Source organism: Hypomesus transpacificus, chromosome 9 (genome assembly GCF_021917145.1).
Source record: "Hypomesus transpacificus isolate Combined female chromosome 9, fHypTra1, whole genome shotgun sequence".
In the NCBI taxonomy this organism is placed as follows: Eukaryota; Metazoa; Chordata; class Actinopteri; order Osmeriformes; family Osmeridae; genus Hypomesus; species Hypomesus transpacificus.
This window is the reverse complement of record NC_061068.1, coordinates 7757103-7779144: the sequence shown is the minus strand read 5'-3', so window position 1 is coordinate 7779144 and position 22042 is coordinate 7757103. Positions and strand designations below refer to the sequence as shown.

At 45.6% G+C, this 22042-nt stretch overlaps 2 protein-coding genes across 5 annotated transcripts; one reads left to right on the top strand and one right to left on the bottom strand.

Annotated features, from left to right (window-relative positions):
* Window positions 1–1619: 1619 nt before the first annotated feature.
* Window positions 1620–21728, top strand: tp53inp2 (tumor protein p53 inducible nuclear protein 2). 4 transcript variants are annotated; one of them, XM_047025899.1, is made up of 4 exons: window positions 1620–1727; window positions 20102–20347; window positions 20636–20759; window positions 20981–21728. In XM_047025899.1, the coding sequence occupies exons 2-4, from the start codon at window positions 20230–20232 to the stop codon at window positions 21240–21242; spliced, it is 504 nt and encodes a 167-aa protein (XP_046881855.1). In that variant the 5' UTR covers window positions 1620–1727; window positions 20102–20229; the 3' UTR covers window positions 21243–21728. The 4 variants fall into 4 exon arrangements, with proteins under 4 accessions (XP_046881855.1, XP_046881856.1, XP_046881854.1 ...); XM_047025900.1 differs by lacking the exon at window positions 1620–1727 and adding an exon at window positions 3207–3294; XM_047025898.1 differs by lacking the exon at window positions 1620–1727 and adding an exon at window positions 18513–18618.
* On the bottom strand, window positions 13467–16958 carry snai1a (snail family zinc finger 1a). The gene is made up of 3 exons (XM_047025896.1): window positions 16638–16958; window positions 15609–16121; window positions 13467–14937 (listed from the first exon to the last, which is right to left on the bottom strand). The coding sequence occupies exons 1-3, from the start codon at window positions 16711–16713 to the stop codon at window positions 14753–14755; spliced, it is 774 nt and encodes a 257-aa protein (XP_046881852.1). The 5' UTR covers window positions 16714–16958; the 3' UTR covers window positions 13467–14752.
* Window positions 21729–22042: the final 314 nt, after the last annotated feature.

Below are 22042 nucleotides of genomic sequence, written 5' to 3'. Positions count from 1 at the left end.
ACCTTTACTTCTTAATCCCATGACCACTCATTTTACTTTTTTCACTGATGACAGAACCTACACTAAATATGCTATGTTACCCCACTTAACTCTAGGTAACTTAAACACTAAGTCCTGAGATGGCACTTGCAAATATTTCTATAATCACCTTGGGCGGATTTAATGCAAAACATTGCAGCAACTGTGGTGTCTCAGGCCTCGATTTATCAGAGAGGAGACAGGGAGACGCATTTTGCAAACCCAGGATCAAGCCTCGCTCATGCTTTTAATATGTGAGCTCCTGTAATGCCTTCACTGTCCCCTCATAGGCCACCACAAGCCAACACAGGCAACAATAACATGAGCTAATCAGTCTTTTAGCCACTTGTTTTGGTGAGATATTTCAGCTATTACCCCTGGCACCAAACAATGGTCTGTCTTTCAGTCAGTCTGGAGCTGTGGTGCAGCAGGGCAGGCCCAGCCCTGGGTATGTATGGACACCCTCAGCTGTCTTTCTATTTCTAGGGCATGCAGGCATACCTCAGCCCTGCCAGCCCATCAGAGACAATAGGCATGCTGCCTTATCCAAACACAGGCCCGCAGACAATCTGACGCACTCCAGGATCCCACTGAGAGCCCTGCTCCAGCCCCCCATTCAGGTCCAACAAGAGGAGAGGGGTTAACAAGGCAGCGCACACACTTACAGACAAACATCACTCAGGACCTGTGGAGTTTTTAACATTGAAGGTGAATTGCTCATTGAAAGTAATGATTTACTTGTTTTTTGTATTGCCATACCAGCAGCTGCCTGATACAGTGGTGGCACCTTTCTTTGGCATTTAGGAAAATACCAAAAAATGACTTCAAAGTAATGCATGTGAGTCCTAAACTGGTCACTTGGGGTGCCACTTGGCTGAAGTTATTCCACGCTACACTTTAAATAGATTTGAAAGGCTGTTTGTCTGACTGCTTGAGAGACCTTCACCAGTGACCTACAGCAGCATCTCATTGTCACAGTGACATATATTTACCTAATTTACAATCAGGCATACTTCTATTGCTTGGGGGGTCCTTTAGTGTAAAAGGCCAAAGATTCAGGCAGCTTCAATGGACCTTTGGCATCAATTTGGCCCATTTTATGCTTGGATATGAAAAGCTCCAGTGACAATGAGAGACATTCCAGTAGTAGGCTAGTATCACACAATAAAATAAAGAACATGTGTGACTGGTGCACAGGGTCTGTTTCACAGTTTACACAGGATTCAGTCTCTCACATATTCCTCTATGCTCACATATAGACACACACACATACAATGTATACTTCACACGTTCAAGCACACAGGTGCAAATACTACACACATTCAAACACACACACGCACCTGTCTGCCAAGGCAACTGCTCAAACACAGACACAACTGGTCAGCTAGTGGTGCATGTGTTAAAGTGTCAAAAATTAGATTAGGTGCAGATAGACACACCCATACAGATAAATTCAGTTCAAAGTTACATACAATTTTGATGAATTCCTTTCCTGACATAGTTTGACCAGCAGGGGGCAACACAGTCAAACACGAACTGCCTTGAATGTGGCTGTTTATGTAAACATTGATTAGCAGACGTATTAGGCTACAAGACGATACAAGATGGAAAGTCTAAGAGCAACCATTTTGAAAAATATGGCAACATTCTAAAAGGAATACAATTGTATTAGAGGGCTGCTTCATGATGACTGCTACAGCTGTGTCAGGGTAAGTGTAGCCCCAGTTTGTTCATGAATGACCCTGTGGTCCTATACCCTAATCCTATACTAGCAGAGTGCCTAAGAGCAGGTGAGCTGAGTCCAGAGGGAAAGCCCTCTCGCTCTCCCTCTTCCTTCCAGATCCCCACGCTGGGGGGGAACAGAGGGACAAGCATGGCATCCTGAGAACTGCTACTTTCTGGCAGCATGCCAGACACTTGAAAACTGACACTATGTTTTTTAATTCTCACCCCATACTGAATGTAGCACACAAAGCTGTACTATTAACAGCTTTGTAAACATTCAACAGAGAGCCTTTCTCTTGATTGGCAGAAATGAAAAATGTAAATGGGGTAGAAGGAACTTAATAGTATTTTTACTTGATGATGAGATTGATGTCTGGAGAGTGGCTGAGATTGTTATATCAACAGGCAAAAAAAATTTTTCTTCACAAGATGCAATAATTTTGTAATTCAATGAAATTGTACACCATGAGAAGAACTGTCATCCTTCTGTACCTAGATGATTGTCTCCACACCAATACTGCCCTCTACTGGAACAAAAAGACAACTGTCACATGAATATCATCACACATCCATGTTTTTTTTAGACCAAGGATTATGTTTAATACTTAATACTGAGGGCATTAGTATTACACATCTTCATGGTAAAAATAATTTAGTTTCATACAACAAATTAGTTCTGTTCAAACCATCCCTTAAGGCAGCCTTTCTCAACCCTGGTCCTCAGGGACCCCCTGCTCTGCATATTTGAGATGTTTCCCTGCTCCCATACACCTGATTCAAATGAATGGGTCGTTATCAGATAATAACCCATTCATTTGAATTAGGTGTGTTGGAAGAGGCGTGCAGGGGGTCCTTAAGGACCAGGGGTGAGATAGGCTGCCTTTAACAACATTTAGTTACATCCGTTTTCATGGGCAACAGTATGTTAAGGATCAGATGAAATGCATAGCAAACCATCTGAAAATGTGTTCATGAAGGAGGGGACCTTCCATAATCTAGTTTGTAAAAACTGCTGACTGCAGTGCTAGGTTTTTACCAGCAGAAGTCATCCGTCTCTCATGGTATTTAACAAAGGCAGGACTTGACTCAGGCACCACTGTGGTCAAACTAGGTCAGAAATCTTAATGATATGGTGACAGACATGTGACAGACAAATAAACAAACAGCAGTGTTCCCCAGTTTGACCCTGAAACAGATCTTTGGTGCCTCGCAAGTTGACATGTTCACTATTCAGTACTGACTCCCAAACAATTTAACAAAGATATTAAGTAAGAAATAACAGCAGAAAAAAGCTTTGTAACTAGGAACTATCCTCAACCATCTCATCAAATAATGATATGACTAACAATAATCTCAAAATGGGACATTCTAGCAAACGTTCACTTTGCCACAGTCCCATGTTTCTTTTTGTACATTTCTGTTGGACAGGAAGGGGCTATCTGATAGGAAGAGGAAGTAGGAGCGTCCCCCCAGACCCCTCCCAGCGTCCTCGGGCCTCCCCATCCTGTAGCTGGAAGTTTTCTGAGCCAGGAACACCCCCGCTCTCCAGGGGTATGGCTGCCCACTTATATTTTGGTAATCGTCATCCTCCCTGACCTGCTGGCCCGATCCTGGCGCCAGGAGTCTCCCTAACCCCCACTCCCCCCCAGCCAGCCCCGACCCTCAGATAATTCACACCAGCTGTTGCAAGGTGCCTTGCCCACCCCCACCCCTGTACGCACACTTGCCATGTCCATAGCCTCGGTTCATTAGGAAAATGCTGGCGGGGATTTTGGAGTCTTCTAACTTTGCATGAGGTCTCATGGCTGAACACAGTAAATCTAACCTAATCAAACTCCTAGTTCTCCATATCAAATTTACATTCTTCTAAATTTCTTCATACATATTTATTCGATTTTGTTTTTGGCGGGGAGGGTTGATCATTTTGTATTATAGTTTTTATTGACCTTCCTTGACCTCATAGTTATAATTCACCTTCATTGCGCTCATTTTAGCAGCGATTCATTCAGGTATATGGAATGTTTGTCACTCTAAAGTCAGGAACCAGAGACTGAGGACTGAGAAGAGTCATCTCACTGTGTCTTTCTAAAGCCATCCATCATTGGAGTCACATGGAGAGCATGTGCACCCTCAATGAACAAGTGATAGTGGGAATACTGTCTGGAGAATAACTGCCAGGGAATGTATGTCAGAATGAGCAGGACTAAAGAGAGAAAGCCTTCACTGTGCCATAGATAACTTTCCTCCTGTAAGGATTTTGTACTGGAAAAACAGGCAGGAAGTGTGTGTGTGTATGTGCACGTGCGTATATGTGTGTGCAGGATCATGCATACATATTTTGGGTGTTTTTTTTTCCTTCTTAAACTTGAGTGTTTTTGGCATTTGGGGGCTCTGTTTAAAAGAGGTGCCTCTCTGTCTAAAGGCCTAACCACAGTGGGCCTGGCTACAGAGGCACTGGGGAACCTTAAGCTTTTGATCCCCCTCTCCTCACTGCTGAGTAATGGCCCATGAGTGAACTGCTGGAGAGAGAAAGAGAGAAAGAGCGAGTGTACGTGAGTGTGTGTGCGTGTGCGTGAATGTGAAAAAGGGAGATCTAAAATGTTTTTCTGAGGGGTTGCACGTAAATTATGTCTACAGTGTATCTGGAGATCGGTGAGAGATGGTGGCAGGATGCTTGTGATCATTACCACAAAAGAACTGCTTTGCTCAGATCGTACAGACTTCATGTGGCATTGGGAGTTCATGCCTTTGTCCCTTCCCCTCTCTTTATTTCTACCCTCTTTATGTCTCTATCCTTGGCACCCTTTAGTGGAAACTGGTCAATGTTTTTTTTTTTCAATGATGATGGATGAGGTCAGTTATTCCATACATAATGTTAGGTACTTCAAGGAACCGTGGCTCAAAATTGTCTAGCTATTATGTTTGCAACCTAGCTCCGCTGGTAATATATGAAACCAGGTACTGATACTGATAAATGGTTTCTTCTTGGATGGTATTGATTCATATCTCCTTGGTGTATACTGTTGCTCCTGCTGACTCTAGCTTGGTAGTGTTATCTTAGCTCTTATCACCCACACATGGAGAACACATCAGCAGGAAACCTGCTTTAAGTTGAAATCCAGCCGCCCTGTGTTACATTATTGGTCAGGTTAAAGCCAGTGTCAAAGAGGACAGGTGCTTACAAGTTTGCTTCCTCAGACATCTCATGTGGATGTCAAAGAGGTGTTGGGGAGGGGCTGGGGCTGCTGGGGGGAAGGACACCACAGTGTAAAACACAGTTTCTCTTCCAGAGCTTTGATCTTAGGTGTGAGAGGTGGAGCTGAGGGACATGTGTCACACATTAGTGGTCTGGTGAGAGTGGCAGGCTAGTCAGAACTCACAGGCTCTGAGAGGTTTGGGCAGACTGGGGAGGATGTTGTGAAAGACCTGCCAGTTGTAGTCTTGCTAATAAACCTAACTCCTAGCAATGAGAGTAAGGGAGGGGTGGGGAGGAGAAAGAAGAGAGCACAGAGTGGATAGAAAGTTCCACAAAACAAAACAGTCATTATTTGTCTTATGTTAGTGGGTGGCTTTATTTCTGACTCTATTTCTTTGTTTAAGTTTTGCACCCATTATTCTTTTTGGAACATAGTGGGGTTGGGTACATATACAAATAGATAACACAGGAAGTTGAACAGACAAAACCATTGAAAGGCTCACTTGCCAACAGTCACTCTCTTTAGAGAGGAGGAAATTCAATGCAGATGTCTGAGATCCGAAGTGAACCCGTCAGAGCTCTTGGGCCGTGTTAGTTCCTCCCAATCCCATTGGTGGAGTAAGACTGTTCTGCACTGTCATCAGTACTGTCTGCACGACTAGGTCTTCCCTATGGACATCACTCTGCTACAGCCAGGAGTCAGAGAAAACGAAGAAAAGGTCTTTCATCTGAAAAGCATGTTTTCTAAATGTTCCTGGTCTTCGTGCTTCACCACATTCCTCAAATGTCAGTGTAACTTCCCATATCCTAACCCTGCAATCGGGTGGCAAATCTCTCAACGCTCCTCCATGGATTGCTTTCTCGTGAGTTGAGAAAATAACAAGCTACAGAGTAATGACTTAACAAGCAACAGGGTAATGGATTCAACATGGACGTGTATGTGTTGAGTGTGTGTGTGCTGAGTGTGTGTGTGCGTGTGTGCAAGCCTGGGTGTATGTGTGTGTGCATGCGTGCGTGCGGGAGGGAGGGAGTATGTATATGGTGTGAGTGGGTGTAGGTGTGTGTGTGTGTGTTTGACAGAACATGTGTCTTGTCTATTGTTTGTAACTCTTCATACCCCAGAGTAAGAACACTCAGATCTAACTGCAGTTTGTTTGAAAGCAGCCCTGCTGATTAATAGGGCACTCTCTAAATAGCTTGTAGCCTTGAGATCCTTAGAGAGTCAAGTCTTCCAGAGCACCAGTGCTTGGTGCGTCATTGTGTGACAGGGACGGCCTGTGGGGTGTCAGTGGGGGTGCAGGGTGTTTTCCATCACATCCAGCTGCTGGCCTCCCACAGAGCCATATGTGTGTGTGTGTGTGTGTGTATTCATTGTGTGTTGGGGGATTGAATGTGTGTAAGATTGAGTTTGAGACACATTTAGGCAGCTGCAAGTGTGGTGGTTGATGTTTGCGTCGGTTTGACTCTATGTTCAAGAGTCTGTGCATCTGTTCATGTTGCCAGGCACTCAGCTGTTTCCAGACTCTTTGATGAGGAGAGGAGGTGTTCAGCACCTTCACCATAACACTGGCAAACTGTTGACCTGTTCCCACACGACATGCTTTTCTGGGTCACACTGGGTGGAGTTTGGACCTCTCAAAAGTTAATGCACCTGTCAAACATGTATTGGCAAATGAAAAAACATTGACATGGAGAGTTGACTTTGTCAATGAATAAGCTTACCTGCCATCAAACTGGAATTGCTTTTGGTGAGGGTTTTGCAGAGTTGTCATTGACTTATTGTGTTTCATGGTTTTAGCTATGTATTTACTCTCACACTCTGACAAGTTCTAACAAGAGAACAAAAATGTGCATTGCATTGGTCCTTTCACAATGATCCCCGATTGCCTGCAGCAACAGCTCAACGTACCACTGCACCTTCTCTGGGAAAATATTCTCAGGTGCATTCCTTCATTGGATGGCAAACAGGTGTTTTTCTTCTGAAGCTGAAATTCAGATAGTGTCAGTCCTTCAAATGGTATATTACGTTTTGTTGATATTTCAAATATGGATATCCCACTTTATGTAAAGATATGTACATTCTTTATTCAATATTGGGATATGTAAGGAATAGTCTTTTATGTCTTTATTTTCCAAGACTCAACCTTTCAGTGTCCCAACAGCAGCCCACAGGGAGAGAGCTGGGGAATGAAGATGGTACAGAATTGAGGGGTTAGATCAAGATGCTTACTGAGAGAATCTGCTGTTTCCTGTCCCCGGGTACTAACTGGGCTTATTTTTCCCAGAGTTGGACGCCCCTCCTCCCAAATCCCACAAGCCTCCGTGTGAGGCAATGCCCAGAAGGGAGAGAGAGGGAGAGGAGAAGGCTTAGGCGCCATCCGTTCTTCCACCTCTCCCCCACTCTGTGCTTCTCACTGGCACCAAGTCCTCAGCAACACATGTCTCTGATCAAGTGCAGCCTGCGTCATCAGTTAGTAAACTCCAGGCTCCAGGAAAACCAACAGAGAGCACATTCATCCCCGGCGACCCTGTGACTGAGTGTGTGATTCATTACTCTTTAATATGCACTCCATTCCCCCCAACCACTCGACCACCTCTCCAATCCAGCCCTCTGGCAGCTTCAGAGCCTGATCACATCCATCATTAGACATACTTGTGGTGGCACTGTTATTGGCCTTGCTGTTTACCTCAAGCAGTGGTTGTCGATGGCCTAGTTGCAGATGGAGAGGAATTAATCTGTTGCATCTTTACTTCTGAGTTAAGACATGGTCCAGCTCACCACTGGCTAATGGCAAACAGAGGAATGGGGACTGTTTTCCATGGCATAAAAAATCCAGCATGTTCCAACTACAAGACAAGCACAATATAGCAATATCTTATAACAAGTAAAGAGTACTGATTGTCTTGGAACTGAGAGTGAGATGTTTGTTAATATAAATAAACTTAGAGAATGATGAGGGGGTAATGAATGAGGCTAAAAGTTTGTTTCTATCAAAACATTTCCCTTTCTGTCAGTTCTTTAAAAAATCATCATAAATACTGCAGTGGGGCTCTTTCCATCTCCACTGGCATCTTGCTTGACTTAGTTCATTCCACATGTTGTACTTTCCTGCATTGCAACGTGTTGAAATAATGACAGAACCCTTGAGATATTGCGGAGAGAGGGGCTGTAGCAGGGAAACACAGACATGGGCAAGCTCCTGAAGGACTGTCATGAAAAGGTCTGTAGCTACTGAGGTTTCAGTATGGGGCTGCAATGGTGGGTTGTCCTTGGAGAGCTGGCCCCAGGCAGACCGTGTCACAGGCGCAGGATGAGTCCTGTTTATGGGAGGCTGACAGCTCCTTCCTGTATCCCAGGCCCTGAGCCTTGGCTTCTGCTGCACTGAAGGCTAGTGTCTCCCCCTTCTATGACTGAATCAGCCCGAGAGCAGGCGTGGGTGGGACGGGGCTGGGGGATGGGACTTGGTGTAGTGGCAGTAGGCAGTGAAGGTTAGCAGCAGCACTTGAGCTGCCTGGCCTCTAGCTAGCCTGCTTTTTCAGGGTAAAGTAGGCCAATGTAAACTCCTACTTCCTGTCGGTCTGTCTCAGAGGGGGTGAGATGATCCTCCTGTGAAGAATGAGTGCTGCAGCTCTGCAGGGATATTTCACTGTTAACACACATGCAGTATATACATAAATAGATATACAGCAACAGCAAAAAAAATAGGTATAGAGAGAGAGGGAAGAGAGAGAGTCTGAGAAAGAGAGAGACTGAGAAAGAGAGAGAGAGGTATACACAAACACAGTGGGGTTCTGGAATGTTAAACACATGCTTTATGGCATAAATAGCAGCCACTTTTGGTAAATTACAGTGAGTGCTCTGGCACTGGGAAGCCGGCAGCAGGAAAAAGTTCTCAGATTTCACATTGAGGCTTTCCACTCTCCCAAAGGAACAAGTGGAGGAGTCATGTTTTCATTTCTTCAAAAATACATATACATATACATTCAGTAACTCGCAGTTCTATTAAAGGTTTATGAACTGTTTTTTTGTGGCAGCAGTTAAAAAGTATTTCAGACTTTGATTAATACAATGGTAGAGTGAGTCAAGAAAACATGCTAGATCAGAGTTGACTCGGACTAAAGGTTAGTCACATTGACATTATATGCAAAGTTACTTCATAGTTACTACCCATCCCATTGGGCATGCTAACAATATTTATTGAAAAATGATTTTATACAGAAGGAAGCATTTTGTGCCAACACATCCTATCAAGGACACAATAGTAAAATAAAAAAGTTAAGCTTACAGCTGTTTTTTTCTAACTGCACAACCACAAGTCCGGTATTCCTTAGACTAACAACATTAGATGCTTTATCTGAAGCTGTGCCCTTATTTCCCTGGCTAAAAGTGAAACAGTTTTGAAAATGTGTGGCTGGAGCAGGCAGAGACTCAGTGGAACAGCTTACCTCATCCCAGGCCCACACACCCTCATCCCTGCTCAATGACTAGACCTGCACAGTCAAGGAGCCATGGGAACTGGCTGGGCAGACTCTGACTCACTGTCTAGGCTACAGTAAGCTGGAAGAGGGTCTCAGAGTTACAGTCCTCCAAGCTGAACAGGAATAGGAAACCTGGACCATGGTTTAAATCAAGTTCATGTCAATTTGCCAACTACAATGCCTGCTCCAGACAAGAATCTAAAATTAACTTCATTGATCTTCATGATGACACCTCAATGTGTTCCCTCAATTTCTCTCTCAATTTCTCTCTCCCCCTCCTTGAGTCACCACCTTACCGCGGTGGAGGGGTTTGCGTGTCCTAGTGATCCTGGAAGCTATGTTGTCGGGGGCTTCATGCCCCTGGTAGGGTCACCCAAGGCAAACAGGTTCCAGGTGAAAGACCAGACAAAGAGTGGCTCAAAAAACCAACCATGAAGAAATACAACAATGGTTCTCAGTTGCCCCTGCCCGGAAGCGGGTCACCGGGGCCCCCCCCTGGAGCCAGGCCCGGGGGTGGGGCTCGATGGCGAGCGCCTGGTGGCCGGGCCTTTTCCCATGGGGCCCGGTCGGGCACAGCCCGAAGAGACAACGTGGGACCCTCTTCCAGTGGGCTCACCATCCGCAGGAGGGGTCATGGGGGTCGGGTGCAGTGTGAGACGGGCGGCGGCCGAAGGCGGGGGCCTTGGCGGTCCGATCCTCGGCTGCAAAAGTTAGCTTTAGGGACGTGGAACGTCACCTCGCTGGCGGGAAAGGAGCCTGAGCTGGTGCGCGAGGTAGAGAGTTTCCGGCTAGATATAGTCGGCCTCGCCTCGACGCACAGCGTGGGCTCCGGAACCAGTCTCCTTGAGAGGGGCTGGACTCTCTTCCACTCTGGAGTTGCCCTTGGTGAGAGGCATCGAGCTGGGGTGGGAATACTGGTTTCCCCTCGGTTCGGCGCCTGTACATTGGGGTTCACCCCGGTGGACGAGAGGGTAGCCTCCCTCCGCCTTCGGGTGGGGGGACGGGTCCTCACTGTCGTTTGTGCTTATGCACCAAATGGCAGCTCAGAGTACCCACCCTTTTTGGAGTCTCTGGGGGGGGTGCTGGAAAGCGCTCCTCCTGGGGATTCCCTCGTCCTCCTGGGGGACTTCAATGCTCATGTGGGCAATGACAGTGAGACCTGGAGGGGCGTGATTGGGAGGAACGGCCCCCCCGATCTGAACCCGAGTGGTGTTTTGTTGTTGGACTTCTGTGCTAGACACGGTTTGTCCATAACGAACACCATGTTCAAGCATAAGGGTGTCCATATGTGCACCTGGCACCAGGACACCCGAGGTCTCAGTTCGATGATCGACTTTGTAGTCGTGTCATCGGACTTGGGGCCGCATGTCTTGGACACTCGGGTGAGGAGAGGGGCGGAGCTGTCAACTGATCACCACCTGGTGGTGAGTTGGCTTCGATGGTGGGGGAGGACGCCGGTCAGGCCTGGCAGGCCCAAACGTAATGTGAGGGTCTGCTGGGAACGTCTGGCGGAACCCTCTGTCAGAAGGAGCTTCAACTCCCACCTCCGGGAGAGCTTCGATCATGTCTCGGGGGGGGCCGGGGACATTGAGTCCGAATGGGCCATGTTCCGGGCCTCCATTGTTGAAGCGGCTGACCGGAGCTGCGGCCGCAGGGCGGTCGGTGCATGTCGCGGCGGTAACCCTCGGACCCGGTGGTGGACTCCGGAGGTGAGGGATGCCGTCAAGCTGAAGAAGGAGGCCTATCGGACTTTATTGGCTGGTAGGACTCCAGAGGCAGCTGATGTGTACCGGCAGGCCAAGCGGAACGCGGCTTTGGCGGTCGCGGAGGCAAAAACCCGGGCATGGGAGGAGTTCGGCGAGGCCATGGAGAATGACTTCCGAACGGCTTCAAAAAGGTTCTGGACCACCATCCGGCGGCTCAGGAGGGGGAAGCAGTGCTCTGTCAACACTGTATACGGTGGGGATGGTGCGCTGCTGACCTCGACGGGGGACGTCCTGGATCGGTGGAAGGAATACTTCGAAGACCTCCTTAATTCCACCAACACGCTTTCCGACGTGGAGGCAGAGTCTGGGGACATCGGGGGGGGCCCTTCTATCTCTGGGGCTGAGGTCGCCGAGGTGGTTGAAAAGCTCCGCGGTGGCAGGGCCCCTGGGGTGGATGAGGTCCGCCCGGAGTTCCTTAAGGCTCTGGATGTTGTAGGGCTGTCTTGGTTGACACGACTCTGCAACATCGCGTGGACATCGGGGACAGTGCCTCTGGACTGGCAGACCGGGGTGGTGGTTCCCCTCTTTAAAAAGGGGGACCGGAGGGTGTGCTCCAACTTTAGGGGGATCACACTCCTCAGCCTCCCTGGGAAAGTCTATTCAGGGGTCCTGGAGAGGAGGGTCCGTCGGATTGTCGAACCTCGGATTCAGGAGGAGCAATGTGGTTTTCGTCCTGGCCGTGGAACAGTGGACCAGCTTTATACCCTCCGCGGAGTCCTGGAGGGTACATGGGAGTTCGCCCAACCAGTCTACACATGTTTTGTGGATTTGGAAAAGGCGTTCGACCGTGTCCCTCGGGGGCTCATGTGGGGGGTGCTCCGAGAGTACGGGGTACCGGATTTCCTGATCGGGGCTGTCCGGTCCCTGTACGACCGGTGCCAGAGTTTGGTCCGCATTGCCGGTAGTAAGTCGAACTTGTTTCCGGTGAGGGTTGGACTCCGCCAGGGCTGCCCTATGTCACCGATTCTGTTCATTACCTATATGGACAGAATTTCTAGGCGCAGCCAGGGTGTTGAGGGGGTCCGGTTTGGTGACCTCAGGATCGGGTCGCTGCTTTTTGCGGATGATGTGGTCCTGTTGGCTTCATCGGGCCGTGACCTTCAGCTCTCACTGGAGCGGTTCGCAACCGAATGTGAAGCGGCTGGGATGCGAATCAGCACCTCCAAATCTGAGGCCATGGTAATCGACCGGAAAAGGGTGGAGTGCCATCTCCGGGTCGGGGAGGAGATCCTGAACCAAGCGGAGGAGTTCAAGTATCTCGGGGTCTTGTTCACGAGTGAGGGAAGAATGGAGCGCGAGGTCGACAGGCGGATCGGTGCGGCGTCCGCAGTGATGCGGGCTCTGCATCGGTCCGTCGTGGTGAAGAAGGAGCTGAGTCGAAAGGCGAAGCTCTCTATTTACCAGTCGATCTACGTTCCTACCCTCACCTATGGTCACGAACTATGGGTAGTGACCGAAAGAACGAGATCGCGAATACAAGCGGCCGAAATGAGCTTTCTCCGTAGGGTGTCCGGGCTCTCCCTTAGAGATAGGGTGAGAAGCTCGGTCATCCGGGAGGGGCTCAGAGTAGAACCGCTGCTCCTCCGCGTCGAGAGGAGTCAGCTGAGGTGGCTCGGGCATCTGATTAGGATGCCTCCTGGACGCCTCCCTGGTGAGGTGTTCCGGGCACGTCCCACTGGGAAGAGGCCCCGGGGAAGACCCAGGACACGCTGGAGGGACTATGTCTCTCAGCTGGCCTGGGAACGCCTTGGGGTCCCCCAGGAAGAGCTGGCGGAAGTGGCCGGGGGGAGGGAAGTCTGGGCCTCCCTGCTTAGGTCGCTGCCCCCGCGACCCGATCCCCGGACAAGCGGCAGATGACGATGACGACGAATTTCTCTCTCAATTTTTGTCGTATACACACACACACACAAACAGCTGCAATGTTTGCACAGCAGTTAGGAGAGGCTGTATAGCCAGTGGAACCGTTAGGCAGGTGCCCTTGTCCATCCCTCAGTGTGCTCACCTGCACACCTGCCCTCCACTGAACTGTCTTCTGTTCACTCTCCATCAAAGCCCAACCCACACAACACATGTCGAAAGATAGTTTAGTAAAACATTCATTGGAAGCCATGTGTTCACTATGCAATTTTGTTTTGCCATTTGCGTGTTACATTCTGAACCTCTTTAGAAACTTTTAGAAGTTCATAATATAACATTTCATTTGTGAGATCTTTAAATTCCTTAAATTAGACAACAGGATAGTATGGTCTACATAGTGCAGTCTAAACAATTCCAACCAATACTTTTTTATAAACATATAAATTAGTTTATTGAATGCAAATCTCCTATGAAATACATGAAATAGAAGTGAAAAGACAAACTCAGTACAAAATGAAATCCAACTACATTAAATCTGGACATTGCACGGTAAAAAAACACAAAACATTTAGGAACTTTGAAAATAATTTTTTGTAGTCAGTTTTGTGGTCAGACCTACAGACAACCAAGTCTGTGATGATGTCAACATTTCAGACATGTTATTTGATCCCAGCCATTAACCATTTCTGATGTCATCAGATGCTTGATAGTTCATGTTTGATGCTTGATAGTTTTAATACTGCAAATAGATGTTTTAAAAACACAACAACTACCAACTGAGGTAAGAAGGCACATCTTTGGTTTAAACATAATACATTTAAAAAAACTAGTTCATATGTTACAAATTGGCATTTAAATCAGATTCCTGCCATTTTAACAGGAACTATGAACACTGTGGTAACCTAGAGTGCATGGATACAATTGTCATCCAAAATATCTACATCAATGTGTAGGAGCACAGTCTCAATGACAAAATTGCTTTTCCAATCTCTGAAAGACATCAGATTAAAAAGGGGCTTGTTGTCGTCAAAACAGAGGTTTAAATCAAATCTAATCAGAGAAAAGCCCACAGACAGACCAACTGACGCTATCCTTTTGTTGTGACTTGCTTCCTCTTTTCTTGACTAACTATGGCTGGTTGAATTCACCTGTTATCAGCCCAGTGAAGGTCAGGGCCATTGCACCTGTTAGCACCTTGTCGCTCTGCACCATAGTATGGGGACAGCTGCGTGTGTGTGTGTGTACATTTGTGTCATGCTGAGGGATGTGACCCACCCACGCACCCCTACCTCTCTGCAGCTGTGTCTGGGCTGTGATCCTGAGCTTGCCGGCACCGAGGCAGAAACGCAACAGACTTAGGGGAGCACCAGCTCCACTAAACCCCATGAGCCCACAGTATTTTTGGTCTTTGAGAAAAATAAAGAAAATCTGAACTAGGTCAAGGGATGGTTACACAGTTCTGCTTGGAAAAGGATGGGTTTGGATTAGGTTATCTGTTCCTCTTCTGTTTAAAATGGACTACAAGCAGAGTAAGGAGATGGCTGTTCAGGGAGAGAAGTCTCCCACCGAGTCAGGTCCATGGTGCCTGCAGGCAGACTAAAGCAGGCTCCTGTTGTCTTGTTGTCTAAAGGCTGGTTTGGTATACACTCCACCCACCCTTCCAACAACCCTCCCATGGTCCCCATGGGTTCCTCCTGCCTCTGCCAGGCCCTCATGCTGTGGAGGAGCAGCAGCCGGAGACACTGTGTTTCTGGAGGAGGGACATGCGGCTGAAGGTGCGAGAGCACACGCCACACTGGTACTTCTTCACCTCTGCGTGAGTCTGGAGGTGTGCACGCAGGTTGGAGCGGTCAGCAAATGCCCGGTTACAATGTGGGCAGGAAAATGGACGCTCCCCTAAGAAGGAGATGAGAGCACACATTAGAAGCACATCACAGGACACACAGGATTGTGACCATTGCCCTGCGTCTTTGTATGAGGTCTTTTGAATAGCAAAATGTGTGAAACGATGACCCTCTCAGGCTTCAACAGGGGCTCATTGACACCTCATTGTATAATTCTCAACTTGTTTGAAAGTTAATGAAGATCAGGCTAGCAGGACTGGGGGCACTTGAATTAGCATGATTAAATCAGTGGTGAGTAATGAGATTAGCACTCCAGCAGGTTGCTGCTGGTGGCCAGATTGATAGAGTGGTGCTTCCAAGATCTCTTTGACCCTTTCATCACAATGTTATCCAATTCTGTTGACACACTACATATAAGATACGTTGAAGACTGTCATTGTTGTTGCAATGTACAACACAATGAGTAATAATTAAAACAAGTCCCAAAGCTTCTCTTTGTGATTAAGTATTTTTGTTCCACTGCACTGCTAGTGTTGAGATCAACATACTAGGTGTAATAGATGCTTTGGCCTGCACAATCCTACCAAACTATGATGACAGTTCCTACAGACTACTTCAACAAAGAAAATTAAATGCATATTAGGTACAGTGCCCCATAATTCATTGTATTTCTACTTTTGAAAAGGAATCACAAGGGGCAGGAAATGCTCTAGGAGGTCTTACCTGTGTGTGTGCGGATATGACCACGCAGCAGCCAGGGTCTGGAGAAGGCCTTTCCACATGTGGTGCAAACACAGGGCAAAGTATGCGAGCGAATGTGCATCTTCAATGCCCCCAAGCTGGTGTACTCTTTAGGGCAGTGCTTGCAAAAGAAGGCAGGCCTGGCTGCAGTGACAGGGGCCTCTCTCTCCTCTTTGGCGGGACCTCCATGGCTCTTGGCGCTGTTACGTTTGGGTCTCTGAGGGGGATGATAGCTGTCTTCTGGCTCGGGGCTGGGGGGGTCAGATGTTCGGCCTTCGTCTTCCTCCCCACTGCTGCTGGCACTGCTGCTGAGACTGGAGGGGGAGCTTAGGTCCAGGGGCCCAGGGGTGGGGGAGGGCTCTGTAGGGGACTTGGGGAGGTAGAGGGTTGGAAGAAAGCTCATATCCCATACCAGTCCCGTTGTGTAGCAGGTGGAAGTTGATTCATTGTCTGCTGATGCAAGTTCACCTAGAGGGAACCTTTCCAATAAGGCAACTGTAAACAATGAGAGGTTTGATTAGATCAAGTCAATAATAAACACAGCAAAAGCCAAATTAAGGGCACAGCCAAAGGTTTTCATGGTAAACTTTTTTACTTTGCACCATTAGCAACAATTACACCTGTCAAACATGTCTGCAGTATGTTCTTGTAAAATTCCCTTGCATTTGTCTACATGCACAAAAGCATTAAAACTCAAACCAAGCAATTTCATGGAGCGTTTCCTCCCACGTATTCACAAGTGGTTGCATGAATGGTAGCACTGTATAGTTGCAGTTAGGAGGAAAGTGTTGTAGCTATAACTTGTGGACTAGATGTAATCTGAAAACTGTGATCAAGGTAAGGACAGTAAAACAAAGTGTATTTCAATAAGAAATCCTCATTGTTGTAAAGAATATTAAATTTCACTGTTCACATCAACCCTAACATAATTGATAAAACAGGTGGCCTACAATGTTTTACGCAATTATATTATAATTTTAAATTTAACAATGGTTTGAAAAGACTACTTACCATTTTGACACTCCAGTTCACTGTAGTTTGGTTTTTTATTAGCAAAATACTTTTTAACCAAGAAAGATCGAGGCATTTTTCTGCTTTGGTATAGCCTTGGCTGTGCGTAAAAGTATCCAGCGGTCACAAACTAAACAAAACTTCGTTTTAGATCCGCAAAAAAATACCGCCTTCTGAAAAGAAAAATGACAAGTCCACCGTTTCTCTGGTTCTGTCTGCAAAATCACTATGCGACGTTTCCAACATGAGTTAATGAGCGCTATTCTACTGAAATACTCTGACACAACCAAGGGGTGTGCACACCCGCAGGGCACACCCCACCTCCCATATCAATGGTGAGAGCACAGGAAAGGATCCAAAGTTAGCTCTCTATAACAAAACAAATGCCTCAGAGTGTTGATATGCCATCTACCACCTTGGTATTTGTAAAGAGACACCAATGCAACTGCATAGTTAAATTGCCCTATCAGACCAATTGAACAGGACAATTGTAATTCCAGAGCTCCGATTTGTGTTACAACTTTCCAAAATAGCTGGTCGAAATTTTTTTACTTAGGTTTTTAAAAATTTAGATGTATTTTGGCAAATGGAGAGCTTGAGCTTTCAGAAATAAAAGAGCAAGCACTATGAAAACAATTTTAAACGTTCAAACTCTCCATTTGTCAATTGGCTGTATCTACAATTGCACCTGGAAATGCAATTGCTTGTTTACTATGTCAACCACTGTTTTTATGGTAAGAGGGCTGCAAACATCCACAACACAAACATGACACTAGGATTATAAAATATATCATAAAGAAAGACAATATATTACATTAGCATATACTTTGTATTTACACCTGGCACACAGTGCACTGATGTGGTTGAGAAGTCAGATTACGACACCACGTGTTATGTTCTGGTAGTGTCACATACCTAATATTAGGGTGCGCTCATCGGTTTATTGTGTTCATACTAAAGCCAAATCATCAGAACAATCGGTTTAACCATATAAACATTTAATTTCACGCTATTTTAAATTATGTATATTCCAAATAATAAAATTATCGAAAGAATGTATTTGTGTGTGTGTGTGTGTGCGTGAGAGAGAGAGAGAGAGAGAGAGAGAGAGAGAGAGAGAGAGAGAGAGAGAGAGAGAGAGAGAGAGAGAGAGAGAGAGAGAGAGAGAGAGAGAGAGAGAGAGAGAGAGGAAATATAGCTGTTATCTGCTAGTATTTGTACTGATTGCACATTTAACAATGGCATGTTTTCCTGTCCATGCACCTGCTCTGCACAGCCAGACAGTATTGTTCTATCCAGAGGTATTTATATCTGCCACTGCCAGGCAAACTCAATCTCTCTGGAAAGTCATATTAAAGTGGTCATTCTAGTTTGCGATTTTCAAATATGGCCCCGCCCTCCTTTTATTTTATTTAAGGGTGGGGGTCGACTTACCATTTGCCAAAACCGTTAATGCAGTAATGCACCACCACTCCACCAGACTGCCAACCCCAAAGCTATTATAACGTAAAGTTTCTTGACTTGACTATGCCTGTAGACTACATTAAATTAACAATGTGAAGAACAATAATGTAGCCTATTTATCGCTTTAACTGCAGGTTCTTGGTTGAAAATAGCTGGTGTTATAAAAAATAACAAAGTGTATGCTAAATTTGATGCACTAGCATGATTTGTTTGCCCAAATTATGCTGTTTTGGTGTATTTGATCAAATATGAAACAAAAAAACAAAAAAATATGAACAATGTAGCAAATGTGGAAAATGTCGAAGCTCCATTACTGTAGGCAACATTTGGTTCAGTAGCCAATAGGCTACACAATTTACAGCCGTTGCTACCCCCGTTCTGATTGGTTAAATATCTCGAATGGGTGGGGAAAGAGGTGGTGTTACGGTTGCTGTGGTACCTCGATCAGCTGTTTGTTATATTTTGAAATAGTTGCAAAGCCTCCAATGAAGAGCATTACATTTTGTGGAAGGCACTGGTAAGAAACGCTCTCACATTCAGATTTGGACTCCTCTTAGTGATGATCATTTTGGTTCACAATGCAAATGTTGGTCTTAACATGGCTTGTTAAATAGGAATGAATACGAAAAATACGCTTTGCTCTAAATCAAGGTAAGAATTCATCGCGTTTTCCTTTCACTCAGAATGTTGAGACGAAAAGGACATTAAAATGACAATGTTCCGTTACAACAATGGAAGCTAGTGGTGCTGAAGAAGACTACAGTTTCACCCTAGCAATATTGTTTGGATTCAACTGTGTACTCCCATTTTAGTCTATGTACAGTAGCGAGTTAGCTGTTTTCTCATTATAAACAAGGTTTGTGACCATAGTGATGTCACATGACATAACCATAATTTCCTGTCCCTATTTTCTTCAGTTGTGGCAAAGAGTATCTTTGGCTGTGGTAAATGTAGGACTAACTACATATTGACTGTGACGTCAGTTATAGCATGCAATTGTCCAGGATGTTGTTTTGTTTTTTGAGCCACTCCCCTGACATGCACAGGACAGCGAATGATTCATCTCATAATAATGGTCCTTTCTACTGGCTGTGAAAATGAGTATTTAGGATAAACACAGTACCTATTGACTCAGTGTTTTGCATGTGGTTGGATTTTACCATGCAAACTCTACATGTATTATTCACTATCTCTGTCTCTGTACTTTTGTAGGTCAGTAGTTGTGAAGGGAGCATATCTTATTACATTACATTTAGCAGACGCTTTTATCCAGAGAGACTTACAGTAAGTACAGGGACATTCCCCCTGAGGCAAGTAGGGTGAAGTGCCTTGCCCAAGGACACAACGTCATTTGACACGGCAGGGAATCGAACCAGCAACTTTCTGATTTATAGCCCGGATCCCTAACCGCTCAGCCGTCTGACCCCCAAAACGCCTATGAGACACTTAGGATCAGATAGTACATTATGTACCTTCCAATCCAACACTGTTGCCATCAGCTTTAAGAGTAACTTTGAACATTAGATGGAGCTACAGTACATTGCTACAATATTTATACAAACCAAACTTTTAACCAAAAAAAACAATATACCATTTTACAGTGGACCCCGAACAAGTGTCTTTAGAATGTACAGCCCTGCTGGAAGAACAATAATGTTACACTGAGAGGAAGATTATTATGGCCTTTCCCATGTACTGTACACTCATACAACAGATGGGCCCTGACAAAGGAACACTGCAGGGGGTGCAGTGTGGTGATTGTTCAAAACCCTTACATTTTACTAACTGACCAATCAATGGCCACTGAGGTCAGTGGACTCATGGGTGCATAATTACTATAGGCCTAAAATAAATAAATCACTCACGAAGGATTCACAAGTGAGATTTGGGTTTTTAAGTCAAGGACTGAATGTAATTTTTTAACGATCAAGGATTTTAAAACTGTGAATCTGTGGTTTGGAGCAGTTGTGAACATGTATTTTCCCTTCTCTTCATCCAAGACTGTTATTTACACCAAAAGCCTCTGTTGCTGCATTGACGTGTGAGGCTCCTGCCAAAATAAAGGAGAGGAGAAAGACTGGAGAGCACAGGCAACAACCCCACACAACTACCCTAACAGAGCCCAGACATGTTGAGAAGACTCTCCCACCTGTTCTTTGGGAGCGAGGAGGAGAGCCCGAAGGAACCAAGGACACCAACGCCTGGAGACATAGACGAGGAGGGGTGGCTTCTGGTCAGCCATCATGGTCTGTACTAGTGATGCTGTTGCTGCATACTGCTCTTGGAAATGTAGTCCTTACTGAAAGATATTTCAAGATGCTAATATAGAATGTTTTATAATGTAGAAAGGGTTATTTATGAATAGGAATGAGCATTGATGATATCGTAATAGTTTTTATGCTATGCATGTGTGACCACAATGATCATCTTGGTATTTGAGATTACATTGATTCTGATTCTTCAGTGAAATAAGTTTCTGTCTGTGTGGCCGGAAATGTGTTGTAACCCATTGTCCTCTTGTGTCACCATGGAAGCCTTCAGTGGCGTGAACACAGTTGAAGATCAGGCTGTGGACCTGCCTGGCATGTCCGTCTACGCGTGTCAATCCATCCCACATGTCACTGAGGAGCGTGAACCAAGGTTGGAAACTGATGTGAGGTGAGAGAACCTGACAAGAATGCAAGCATATACTGGAGGCTGAATTAGGGTGTCACCTTCGCCACAATTCCAAAATCAAAATTCATGTTCTGCTTCTTGAAAGGTCTATTCTATACCTTTGCATTCCAAACTGTTACATGTTTATTGCATTTGGCTGTTTACTATCAGGATGTCTAAATGACTGTTTCCGCCATGCTTACCTGACTCTGATCCCTTCACAGGATGTCAGAACCAGATCTCCCAGTCCAAAGAAGAAGCCCACCCAGCCGAGCTTTGCGTGGCTCCATGTCTCAGGCCTGGCCTTTGGCCAAGGTGACTCACATTGCCCGAGTCCAGAGAGCTCAGGCGCATTCAGAGCGCCGGCATCTCGGACAGAGCGGCATCCAGCGGCAAAACTGTGTCCGCCAGCGTAGCCAGCGTCACTGCCTTCGCTCCCACACTGCCAACCTCCACCAGCCAGGCCATCGCAACTTCAGTCAGTGAGACAACACCGCCAGGATGGATCAACAACATTCTGAACCATGTTTAAACACTTGCACAAACATTCACACACACCAACACGTGAGGATCACTCCAACACACACGTTGAAACATACACATATTGTACACAACTCCCTTTGATCTGCAAAACTTTCCAGAATTTCAAAATAAAGTCATAATCCAGCTAAGTTTACTGTTTACTTGTGTAGATAAGCTACCCCAAAGTCTGTATACTCGGTTTTAAAACTCTGTTACTTGTAATTGTTACTTGTTCATTGGCAGCTTTTAAACGTACTGTTCACGACATAAGAATGATGTTGTTGTTAAACTAATGAAATGTGTTAATGTGTAATGCCTATGCAAAATACTAAATATACAACAATCACAGCGGGATAGGTGACAGACAAAAGGTTACATACATTCTGTGTGTTGTCAAATTGTCCAACCCTTCTCAACATTTTCATACAGCAATAAAATGGATGGACAACATTTTGTATTTGTCAAATGTTCTTCAATAGGTTTTTTGGGTCTGCTGATGTGTAATGGACATTGTGAGCATCTTAATATTCAAGTACAATTGAGTTAAATGTATACAGTACATTATACATTTTTCAGACGTTCAGTCAAAACACATGGTACTGTGGCTTTTCCCCCTAGGGGGCACCCTAGTGCAAAGCTTCAAGTGTATCTTTGATTTTAAATTATGGTTATAGTAAATAACCCTGATTAGTTTTGTTGTTGTGCTAATCCACATGTAGAGAGCGTTCCCTTCTAAAGATGTATACAAATTGTTATTTTAAGCT